The sequence below is a fragment of the Schistocerca piceifrons genome, chromosome 6 (genome assembly GCF_021461385.2).
Source record: "Schistocerca piceifrons isolate TAMUIC-IGC-003096 chromosome 6, iqSchPice1.1, whole genome shotgun sequence".
NCBI classification, from domain to species: domain Eukaryota; kingdom Metazoa; phylum Arthropoda; class Insecta; order Orthoptera; family Acrididae; genus Schistocerca; species Schistocerca piceifrons.
The window spans coordinates 552,240,144-552,252,675 of NC_060143.1; the positions used below are offsets into that span (position 1 = coordinate 552,240,144).

The following is a 12,532-nucleotide window of genomic DNA, read 5'->3' on the forward strand; positions in this document are numbered from 1 at the left end:
GTTGTTGGCAACAAATTCTAGCTGTGATGGACACATCCTTGGGGAAGAATTCGTAGTGCAAAACACACTTTTGGAGCTACCAGATGGAAAATACCATGTTCACACTGCTCTTTGCTCGAGCTCGAGTTTACGTCTTTTGGTGCGACTCTGCTTTTCATTTCTTCTAAGGAAGTTAACGATAAAGGCATCATAACTCGTCACCAGTAACAACATTGCACAGGAATGCTCAATAAGCGACCTGATGACGTTTAAGTAAAACTGCAATAATGGTCACTCCGTTGATTTTTGTTGTTCCAAGTTAGAGCATTCAGTACTCCTACACCAGACTTCTGAACCTTGCCTGTCGAATGGAAATGCATGACGGTTAAATGGTAATCCTTCACTTATATCAGTAGTCGAGACTTCCTTAATGTGGAAAATCATTCATGCCAGAACGATCTTTGGCAAAACAAGAATATCTTTTTCCGGTGTATTTTTCCCAGAAGCACTCGCTCCACACACGGTTCAGATCTTTGAGCTACCTCCTGTTCATTCCCCCCTCTATTATACAAAAAGTAAATATTGTGCTGCAGATGTTACACCTTTCCCCACTTGCGAACCAATTTTACAATGCTTAACCGTAGTTCTTGATTTTCAAGTATGCAAAATCCAATGCGTAACTGCAAGATGATAACTAGAACTTCAAATTCGAAAATGACTGTTGATACATTGACAGCGTCGCGCCGCGTTCACTTGGGTGGCGCCCGATTTCAGTCGGTGGGTGACGTCTGCGGTAGCCGCTGCAGCGCGAGGAAACACTCGAGCGTAAGCTCTTCTGCTCGCGACGAAATCACGAGCTGTGCTGCGGAATTGTTTCTGGAAGTATTTGCCATTACTGGTGGATAGAATGCGAAGCGAATCATCCTTGATGTTCAGACTCGTAACTTTAGACGCGGGCCGAAATATACTAAAAAAAAAAAAAAAAAAGACACAGTTGGACGCGAACACGGACTATAAGTTTACATTGCACGACGATTACCACTAGACCACGGGTACGCACAACGCGACATCATCTCGGAAGAAGACAACACTTCCTCCTGACACTTTCCCGTTGTCAGGGGCGGCCGGTTTTTTTGGCCACCGTAACCTTCCGATAGGCGCACGTATGTGTCAGATACGTAGCGGCAATGTTCGTTACCTTTTCTTGGAAAGAGGGAAGAGGAGAAATCCCCCCTTTGTTCTAGCGGCGTCTTTCGACCCCACCTTAATTCAGTATTCCCCGCTGCAAGCTAATAACACGTGTTTCGTATCTGAGGAATACGCGCGACTCTTCGTGTAAGTTTTTAACTTTTAATTTTCCATTATTTATTGTTAAATTTTTAATGCTTATTAATAATTTAAAGAAGTGTACGTGGTGAATTTACGGGTCTCGAATCGACAATGAAATTAAACTAAATTGTGTGTGTCAGATACGTGCGCCCTTCGATGGTTCAATGTTTGCACTATATTATTTATTCAGTTTCGTTTCATATTTATTTCTTAGGTACTATGGGGGACAAAGATGCATAATTTAACGATCCTTTGTATGTTGGATCTGTGATAAATGCAGTTCTGCATGATACCAACGATGAGGATGATCAGGACAGCAGTTTTATAGAGGACAGTGACATTGATGAAGAAGAGCACGTTTCGGATAGAGAGGGAGATTCTGATACGGAAACGTGTGCTCAGTCCAGCTCAGAAGACGACGAAGATGAGAACACCAAATCGACACTACAAGCTGTTCAAAGCAAAAATAAAAAAAAATAATCAAAGTTTTGTCATGATAATCAAAGTTTTGTCATGATAATAAAAAGCCTAGGAACAGGCAAAGATGAGGTAAACAAAATATTTTACTTCGTGTGCCCGGAGTAATCGGACCTGCGAAAAACGTGACTAATATTCTAGATTATGGAAATGCCTCATCTCTGACACAGAGATTGAACGTATTGTAGAAAATATAAATTTATTCTTGCAATACAAGATAACTATTCTCATCCAAGGGACGCTCAACATACACACAGTGGGAATGAAAGCCATATTCGTGTTGCTTTATCTCGCTGGGTTGTACCATGCGAATCGTCTGAATCTCGACGACTTGTGGCAGATGGATGATTTCCTAACTGTCATGAGTATAGAAAGATTTCAGTTTTTGATGCAATCTATTCGTTTTGATGATATGGAAACAAGAGGAGAATGAAGAAAAACTGACCGCCTAGCTCCTATAAGAATTATTTTTGAAGAATTCATTGCGAACTGCCAGAAATGCTATTCACTTGGTGAAAATGTCACAGTCGATGAAAAACTTGAAGCTTTTCGAGGTAGATGTGGTTTCATACAGTATATGCCCAAAAAAAAAGGCATAAAATGTATGCTTTGTTTGACTCTAGACTATTTTATACATATAATATGGAAATATACGCTGGAACCCAACCAGAAGGTCCATTTAGTGTAAACAATAAACCATCTGACATGAGAAGCTTAGCAGCACCCATTTTCTACAGCGTGAGAAATATCACTACAGACAATTGGTTTACAGGTTACGATTTGGTAACGGAATTGGCATAAAAAACATTTCATAGCTTTGCACTTTACGTAAAAATAAGCCTCATATTCCTTCAGAATTCACAGCGACTAGCAAGCAAAAGCCCCACTGAAGTCTGGTCTTGACAAAGAGGTGACACTTGTTTCACATGTGCCAAAAAGGTACAAGAATGTTTTGTTGATGTCCAGCCTTCACAACGATGGAAAAATCCAAGTAACAGGTGAACTCAAGAAACCAGAAATCATAACTTGTTATAATCAAACAAAAGGATGCATTGACACTGTCTACAAACTTTGTGGGTCTTTCAATGTTGCGAGAAACACAAAGCGATGGTCTCTGTTGGTTTTGTCTTGTTCTTAAAAATTTTTGGCTAATATCGATGGAGTGGCTTTTTCTAAGTAAAGTAAACATAGAAATTTTAGACTGAAGCTGTTTTCACTTCATCTAATTGAAGAGAGATAGTGATTGTGCTTACTAAATCATTAATTGTAGCAGCTATTTTGCAGGCACCATATTTATCAGCACTTGCATGTCCACAACAGACCTTAACATGTAAATATGAGAGCTAAAAATGGTTTCCAAAATTCAGTTTTTGTCTTTCAGAAGATGTCGCATGTAAACATAGTGAATATACCAATGTGATCCAACATAGTGCTGATGTCTGTTTCAAAAACTTCATATTTGACGAGATTGCTCATTCTGTAAAATAGCATAGATAGATATATCTTCAAAAAATTCAGCTTGCAGATTTTTGTGTATTTTCTGCTGTGAAAGCAAATTGCCTCACTATTACAGAGTACGAACAAAGATAATTTACGAAACTTGTGAATATCACTGACTATCGCATATCATTCACAAAAGTAAGACAACCTATGAAGAGGGCTGTATAGGAAGACTATTGAGGATCAATTATCAATTGCCCGCCCTGGAGCAAGTTGAACTGACAATACCACTCATCATTAATATTTACTGCATGATCCACATTTAAGGGAACATCATTTGAGTACTGAGACTATCCTCCTGGTGACCACGTTAGGCTGGATGTTAGTTTTCTAGCTGCCTGAGAAGCCTCCATACTCTCTTGCTTAAAGGTATGATGTTTATAAATTGACTACAGTTCTCTCACTGTTGGTTGTGATTTTGCAATCAAAAGTATAATATGCTTACTGTGATGTTGTATATTCTGGTACTTCAAATACAAAATAACACACACATAATTTAATAACTTAATAATAATTTTATAACTATTTGTATTATTGAATCTGACAGAATTTATTTAAAATCTTTTTTTTTTTAATCTGACTGCAAATGAAAGTTACAACATTCACATAATTAAATATCTTGATGATTTGTCCTCGTCATCTGGAGAATTCTGTGGTAACACCCATAAAGTAAATACTATATTCCTTTTTCACTTAGAAATATTGTGGAGGTGTGTTGGGTTAAGCCTTTCATTCGCTCTGGAAATTAAATGGCGAAGAGTTTGTTTGAAATAAGAAGCATCTATAATAATTTCTTTTGTTATTACCACTTGTATCTCAAAGTAGTTGTGATGTCAACTATTATTAGATGCTATTACCTGATTACACAATCTGTGTTCATTCAGTAAAAATAAACTTATTAAAATAATTATATTACCTCATCAGTTCTCACTTACGTTCTCCTTATACTATCCTCCCATTGTTCATTATCCATTCATTTTTCACAGAAATTGATCTAATCTCTGAAGGTTTGAGTTAAAGATCCCTTCACGTCATCCTTTACATACACAAGGTAAGAGTATTCTGCAGTGAATCAATTCGAACGAGGCGTCAGAGTTTACGGCAGATACTGTCACCTTAAAAGTTCACATTACCAATTAGCTCAGTCGAATTTACATTATGGGTGTTGTTGCATTGCTGGAGGAAATGGTCTGCTGTGTCATTGTCATCACTTCGAAGGAACTGTCGGTGTAGTCTCATTTGAGGCTCCACCTTGGAATACACTTCGCTCAGCAGCCTTGTGATATGAACTTTGTTAACAGTGAGAGCACAGCTTCAACAAATTTTCAGTACTGTTCTGCTTGCAATGGGCTCTGTTAAGGTTGCACACCCTATCTTCCCTCCCAGACTCCACCAAGGGGCCTGACTGTTCTTTCATCAGTGGCGCCCATGGCGCCCCAAACTGTTGCAGCCCATTCATTCCCAGGCTGCATTCTCTTCACCGTGGTCCTCCCCCTCTGCCCTTGCTCCTCCCCCTCTGCCCTTGCTCCTCCCCCTCTGCCCTTGCTCCTCCCCCTCTGCCCTTGCTCCTCCCCCTCTGCCCTTGCTCCTCCCCCTCTGCCCTTGCTCCTCCCCCTCTGCCCTTGCTCCTCCCCCTCTGCCCTTGCTGTGGTCAGGCTCCCTGCTGATCAAAACGTCTTCTGCCGCCCAGTATGCAGTTCTTCATGCTTGTGATCATCTTGATGACGTCCTGCTGTCCATTACACCTCACCAGTCTCTGAGTGTTGTCCAGGAAGTCATTTTTCATAACGACCCCATGCTTCAAACTGATCAGGGACTCCAGTCCAATCTGGAACGACGGGGCGTTCATTTTGTTCAGCATGTGCAGAAAGGTCGTAAGAACAGCTACACCGATACTGGGGCCTTTATTATGGCTTTCAGTGGTGATACCCCCTTCCCCAGAAAAGGTCAAGGTTTTGTGTTATCGGTGTGACATGAAGCCGTACGTCCTGCCACTTGTGAGGTGTTTTTAGTGCTTGCATTTTGGTCATACATCTTCAGCTGTGCGGCAGACCCTCTAGGTCGCGACTGGACACCCACTCCATGAGGGAAGCCCTTGTGTTCCACCACCCATGTTTGAAAATTGTCAAGTCTGTCACTCTCCATACTCCTCAGATTGCCTGGCTTACAAGAAAGAAAAGAAGATAAAGAGTATAAATACCTGCATTGATTATTTTACACTGATGCTCATAGAAATTTGCCAGACTTCATGTATCGATGACTTCTACTTTGCCTCTCTTATATCCTTTCCCTCTCCTCCCTCTTCCTTACCCAGTCCTGGCCCCCGTTCTCTCCCTCCCCTGTGGTTTCCACGCCCTCACATGCGGATGCTGCTCCCCCACCCCCTCCTTTCTTTGGTGCCCACTGGAGATGGGTGCCCTCAGCATCTCTCATGTCAGAGGCCTTCTACCACGACTCAGCCATGGCACACACAGTCTGTGTGCCCAAGTTCACCTACTCTTTTGGTTCTGGATCTTGCAGAAGCTGTCTCTCCCTTTGTAGCGTGCCCACCTCAACCGATGAAGAGGATGATGATGATGATGATGATGATGATGATGATGATGATGATGATGATGATAAGAAAAAAAAAATAAATCCCAGTACAAGGCCCACCCTGGCGCCCCCAGAGGTGCCAATTCACCTCTCGCAGCCTGACATCTTATTTATGGATGTCACCCCATCCACGTTGGTGATGGATTGTGGCCCGGTGGCATGATCGGCTCCAGTCCATTCGCCTCCCATTTGGATACCTGCTCCGTGATTATGCAGTGGGACTATAATGGATACTACTGCTACCTCCCAGGGTTGTAGTCTCTTGTTGACTTTTACTCAGCATCTTGTATCGTTCTCCAGGAATCTCATGTTACTGATGCTCAATCACTGACCCTTTGTGTGTTGGGTGCTTTTTTGGAATGTGGCAGGCCCTTTGAGGGCTTCCGGTGGTGTCAACATATTTGTCCGTACGGATATTGTTAGTACGTGGATACCACTTTGAACCCCACTGGAAGTGGTTCTCGTTTGGTTCATTTGGACTCTGCCATAACAGTTTGCAATCTGTCTCCCTCCTGGCAGGCCACCTACACTTGTTACCCTAACTACCTTCATTCAGCAACTCCCCCCTCCTTTCCTCCTTGTGGATTTTAATGCCCATCAAGCTTTGTGGGACAGTGCTGCTTCGTATAGTCAGGGGCTTCTCATGACCAATTTCTTGCAGATGACGAACTGTGCCTTCTTAATTATGGTTCCCGTACGTATTTTAGTACCACATATTGCACAGGATGGAATGTAACAATATTATGAGAAGGGAAGTTGCTACTCACCATATAGCAGAGATGCTGAGTTGCAGGTGTGTGTGTGGGGGGGGGGGGGGGGGAGAGAAAAGACTCTTGTGAGAGATATATCATCTCCTTTATATGGTAACAACTTTCCTTCTCATAATATTATTAAACATTTCACTGTGCATTAGCAGGAAGCTGATGTAATCGTCAGGTTCTGGGCGTAACATTCCGTATAACAGGTTTTCATGTGTATAGTTTTCTCTCATTTTAAATCATTCATTGGACCAGTGTCTTGTTTTCTTATTCTTTAAATAAAATTCCAGAATAAATGTTTACCCATATTTGTAGCCATTCCAGACAGTGTTTAATTACAGAATACACAAAAAGCATCTGCTTCATCTGTGGCAAGATAAGGTCAAACTTGACAGACAAGTTTGCTCTTTTAGGAGGTTCTTAAAAAGTATCACTGTTTGTGAAGTAGTGATCTGGTTCTAAGAATAATATTTCCCTTAGCAGATTTTTCATAGACAAATCTCATTTTAAGCCATTCCCTGGACCAGAGTAGTGTTTTCTTCTTTTTCTTTAAACACAATGCCAAAGTCAATGCCATAACTGCTATGGTTGCATTTGTGGTCATTCTCACTACTGTCAAAATACGCACGAACGTGAACAGCATCTGCTTCAAAGTGAGGTTAAACTGACAAACATTGTTTGAATGTGTACAGGCTTGCTAGGTAAATCCGTGGCCAGATAAGAGCGATTTTGTCAGATATATTTGATCGTTTATGGAGGGCCTTAAGAGAGGCCCCCACCAGGAAGAAATTAGGCATCGCTGGCTGCAATGGAATAGAGGTGCCACCAGTCATTATCGTGGAAGGGCAGCTAGGCTGCTGAAGGCAGCAGGAGATGCTTGTCAAAGGCTTGTGACAAAACTTCCATGGCAGCCATGCGGGGGTGGCCGAAGGTGGTGGCAGTTCGAGAAGTGATGGATGAGGGCATGTGGAAGGTCCAGTTTGTACTGGAGTCTACCCTGTCAGAAAAGAAAAGCAGGATTTGAGATATGGTGCCAAGGCAACAGGAGGAATCATGAAGGTATGTGATTTGGTAGCTAGGGGACGCAAAGAACCAATTGCAATCTCTGATGTCACATCTGTGTGAGACAGAACGAGGGAACGCATCGTGGTGTGCTTTTGGGTTCTAGAGCTGACACCAACTGAAACACAAGCGAAGGATTGTGGATGAGAGGATAAGGGCCGACCAGAGTGAGGAAGTGGGTGGCAAAACAGTACTGCCGCATGTGTGTTGATCACAACAGCCTGTTATCAAAGAAAGCGGCTGGAAATGAGAGGTGTGAAGAACAGGCACGAAAGACAGACAGTGGGCTCATTTGACAGCAGTGGTGGCCCAACGGTGCGTCGAGGTGCACAGAAGCGCACTGGGGGGGGGGGGGGGCAGAGGCACAGGAAAAGAGGGGGGAGAGGGCTCAAGAAGCAGAAAACAAAGGCAGACCATAAGGTGAATTGGACGCAGAATGATATTGGGCACGACCCACATGAGGGTTGCCGGCCATGGCTGCATCCCCAAAGTTGAGGGTGCTGGAGGACAGCAGTGCCATTGGGCTTGTAGCCAGAGAGGGTGGCAGCCACTGGGACAGTGCTGGATGAGAATGTGCTGCTGGAGCAGACAGCATAGGCACTGGTGGCAGGTGTGTTGGTAGTCCCAGAGCTGGAGGCAGTATCAGTGTTGACTGGAGAGAGTGACGCCATGGCTCACAACAATCAGCACTGGGTGAGTCAGTGGTGAATGGCTCAGTGACACTAGAGCCTTTGTCACAAGAACTGGTGACAGAACAGTCGTCTCTGTGACGCAGGAATGGGCAGAGACAGTGGTGCAGCAGTAGGGGGTGCACAGTGCTGGTGTCGAAACTGGCAACAATGATGCCGGAGGCGACTGAAGACATGACAGGTCTAAACGGGAAGCACAAATGGGTGTATTGAGCTAAGAGACCAGAGAGGATGGAGAATCAGCACTGGACGGGGAGAGTGCACATGGGCGCGGGATTTATTGTGCCCAGCAGGAGCCATTCACTCTACTGAGCATAGGAAAGGTTAGAAGGTTCGACTCCAGGATTAAGGGGCAAAAGAGGGCAATAGGTCAAAAAGCCAGGCAAGGCAAGGAGAAGAGCTTATTGGAAGGAGTTTTCAGTGATGGCGCAGGCCAAAAAAGAACACTAAATACAGTTTATGAAAGCCAACCATAGCTCCAAGGTGGTAGTGAAGCCCTGGAGCATCAAACATTGCTGCATCAGTGTTGGAGAATGGGAAACAGCCTAGTGGGTGAGGTGCTGCTGGGGAAGGATTGCTCAGGCCGTGGCATTGGTTTCTGTGATGGGGCTGGGTGAGCAGACTGTTGCACAGGGCAAATGTGGCATTGCACTGCATGTCCTCGATGTCGCGGTGCATAGAACGTAACTGGAACGATGGTATTGAGACAGCCAAGGGCAGCCACCGCATGATTGCAGGTCAGAGAAGCACGAAAGGGAGACGACCCCGTGAAACACAAAGTCGGCATTGTGGAACAAAAACTGAGAATCCTCGTCACTACTTTTACATCCTTAGATTGCATGGTAGTCTGTATTGCATGCAATGATTGATGATTCCACATTAGACAATATTTACTGCAGTCTCGCCACCAAAAATTAATCTTCCACATAAGTAAATGATAACAGAAATGATCGTCCTTGATCGATATGAGCAGCAACAGAGTTTGTTGTGCTCCACATAGGTCATCTTGTAAACTCAGATGCCCAACCACAACATAGCACTGGGTCCCAGGGAGAGTGCTGAATGCTTCCGAGTAGTGTAACAGAGCAGTATGGTGTGGTTCAGAGTCAGCTGTGGTCCAATAGATAGGATGCATAGCAACCAGCATGAGTGGCCTAGACTGAAGCTGCGACTACAGATGTCCACTGTGGCTTGCACCATGGGTTAAGTACGCTGCAGCGGTATAATGTCTGCAGACTCTGCAAGGATCACACGTTTGCGGGCGTAAGATAATACATGATAGCAGCACTGCTGTTGTTGCTGGGTGCGCTGCCTGTGTGTGAGGGTAATGGTCACACATGGTGCTTGTTAGCATTGAGCCTATAAACAAAATGTTTGCAATCAGCACTGTATAAAAGCACAGGAGGTACTGGCGGGATGCATAGCTGTTTGTCTCCAAAGGAAGAGTGCCTGCAAGAGTAAGGAGCAGCAATCTGCAGTCGTGCCAGAACAAGAGTACCAGAGGCCCAGTTCTGCATATACTCCAAACATCATATGCTATTTGATGCCTTTTGCAAGCCATTAATTATTTGTCATTGTTCTGTTTGTCCAAAAGTACTTCCAATGTGCCTTGAAAATCTTCACACTGCTGGCTTTGTCAGGGAATGTTCAGTGTGCAGACCACACCTGGTGTTGAGGTGGCCAGTATCAAAGATGGGAGAGTGATGGAGTGTAAGCACCATAAGCAAGACAGTTTGAAATGAAGAGAGATAATTAATGCAGATCGTTGTATTCTCTGTAATTTATGGAGTACAAAAGTGCTTGTCCAGACTGGACTGTAAGAGTGTCCACCAGTGTGGGTGTAAGTAAAATATGGATAGGAAGGGGGGAGAGGTGGTTAACGTTTCATAGAATGAAGGCTTTCATGCCAGGTGTTGTCATCACTTAGCACTTCCGGGCTGAGATGCTGTGGTCCATACATAACTCCCCCCTCGCCTTCGACTGCGGAAGGCATCCTACAAGGACAATCAGCAAACTGCTTGTTCTCAGAGGATGCCTTACACAGTTGAAGGCAAAACGTCAGGGTACAGTCTTATGTATGGACCACGGCATCCCAGCCTGGAAGTGTTTAATGTTAATTTTTGTCAGCCACTGGCTGGTCAAAGAGAGCAGAGACGGAAGCAGTTGGCATGAGGCCATCTTTTTTGCCTTAAAGCTAGAAGCCGAGAGTGTCCACTACTCTGTACCGTGGCTGGAACTCAAAAAGCAAATTCAGTCCTCTGCCTCCAGGATGGGTCAAGTAACAATCGAATTCTCTCTTTCTCGTTTCTCCCTATTGGGTAGTTGGTGGGATGGACACTTTTAGTGCACTCAGCAGAGAGCTGAAAGCATACCTTGTCAGCAGTTTCAACCAGAAAGAACCGCTTCCGTTCTGAAGGGACAGGCTTGGTTGGTCACGTAGGCACTACATGAACTCTTGCTAGGTTCCAGAGCCTGTAGCCTGCTTGCTGCCACACATATGAAAGAAAATTTTAAAGTGTCAATAAATTACACCCAATAACCAAAAGTGGCAAGGCAACCTTTACATCAGTTTGAGAAACTCAGTGGATAACTCCATGTGTAAAAGTGCCACCAAAACCACCTGTAAGAGGGTTGATGTGCATTAGTAACCATGTTACACTATTACATGCACTTTCCCATGGATATGATGTATGATTGAACTTATAGCATTCGTCCATGCTGGTCTTGTAATTGTGGATGCAGCTATGATGCACTGAGTTGAGGGAGCATGATCCAGGGAGTCATAAATGTATGGAGATTCAGCAAGATTGGTGTGAACATCTGCCCTGAAGACTATGTATGTTTTGTGGAAGACATGCCATCGTTGATTTTGTGTTTTAAATATTACAGCTTGCTACTCTTTCTGAATGTAGGAACTTACGGATAGGTATCATTTAGGAAACATGCATGCTACTGCATTACTGGACAAATCAAAATCGAACTTCAGTCTTCTAACATGTAGCTCTGCTCACTACACTAACCGAGCAACAGAGTTACACAGTATTGAATGAAGGTGCTTGCCTTGTATGAGATTGCTGTGTTGCTGAATTTCTTTTCTTTGACATCTATTTTCTGCAAAAAAAAAACAAGCACAGAACAAAATTTTGTAAGACATTTTTGTACTGTTAACATGGAAGGAATCGCACTTAGACATCAGAGTGCACAAATTTTGGATCATCTATATTCAGTTCCCATTTGATGCTTGTGTAATTAAAAAAAAATATATTGAAAGGAAAGAATAAACGAAATGACATTCACTGAACAAGGGGAATAAATAGAGCAAAATGGATAAACAACAGTAAAGGTTGCCACTGCTCAAAGTTTAGTACAAGATATGAACTGGTTAAAGCTTAAGCTGATAATGATTTCTTAGATGCCAAACTTGATAAGCATTCAGATTTTTAATAGAGAAGTTACTGTCTGAACTTAACTATTTTAACATTATGTATATCTTTTATTTACTTGGGACAGAATTCTTGAGCAGTCAGCGTTACAATAACTTCTGTTTTCTTTAGTGACAAAAGCAGATGGAGGCGAGTTTTGTGCTGCTGAAGTAATGAATCTTGTGGAGGAGTCGCAGAAAATTATCGAATCAGGTAAAGTTTATTGCATAAATTGCTAATGGAATAAGTAATACAAAATCACGAGATGTTGAGTGTTAGGCAGGCACATAATTAAAAATAATCTTGATATAGGAACAGTGGAGAAACTGGCAACAAATTTCATAAAATTATGCTTTTTTAAACACCAACTGTTTAAGTGTTGACTGAACAGGTGGTACCTATTTAAAGAAGCATTATTTATAAAACTGCCGTTTAATGTAACAAATGTATTTATATGTAAGTAAAAGGACTTATGATTAACTTATTATGATTTTCAAAATCAATGATCTGTACGTATTACCAAGTTGAATTTAATAGTCATAGTTGCTGTTGCTAATATTGAGTTTTCCATTTACTCCTTGTTTTCACTGTTACTCTGTGGTTGTACTGTGTTTGTAGAAATATGGTTTCTGTTGTGCATGTACTGCTTTTTCCATTGAATAAAACCTCAATCTTTTACAAAGCTATTGTGTTAATTATACAAAAAACTTCTCATCAAGAAGAT

At 42.7% G+C, this 12,532-nt stretch overlaps 1 protein-coding gene across 1 annotated transcript in view; it reads left to right on the forward strand.

Annotated features, from left to right (window-relative positions):
- LOC124802716 (EP300-interacting inhibitor of differentiation 3) overlaps positions 1-12,532 on the forward strand; it is a 100,410-nt gene that overhangs the window by 22,457 nt on the left and 65,421 nt on the right. Inside the window, exon 2 of the mRNA XM_047263682.1 lies at positions 11,941-12,021. Within this exon, the coding sequence (XP_047119638.1) occupies positions 11,941-12,021 (81 nt within the window). The remainder of the gene's footprint in view (positions 1-11,940; positions 12,022-12,532) is intronic.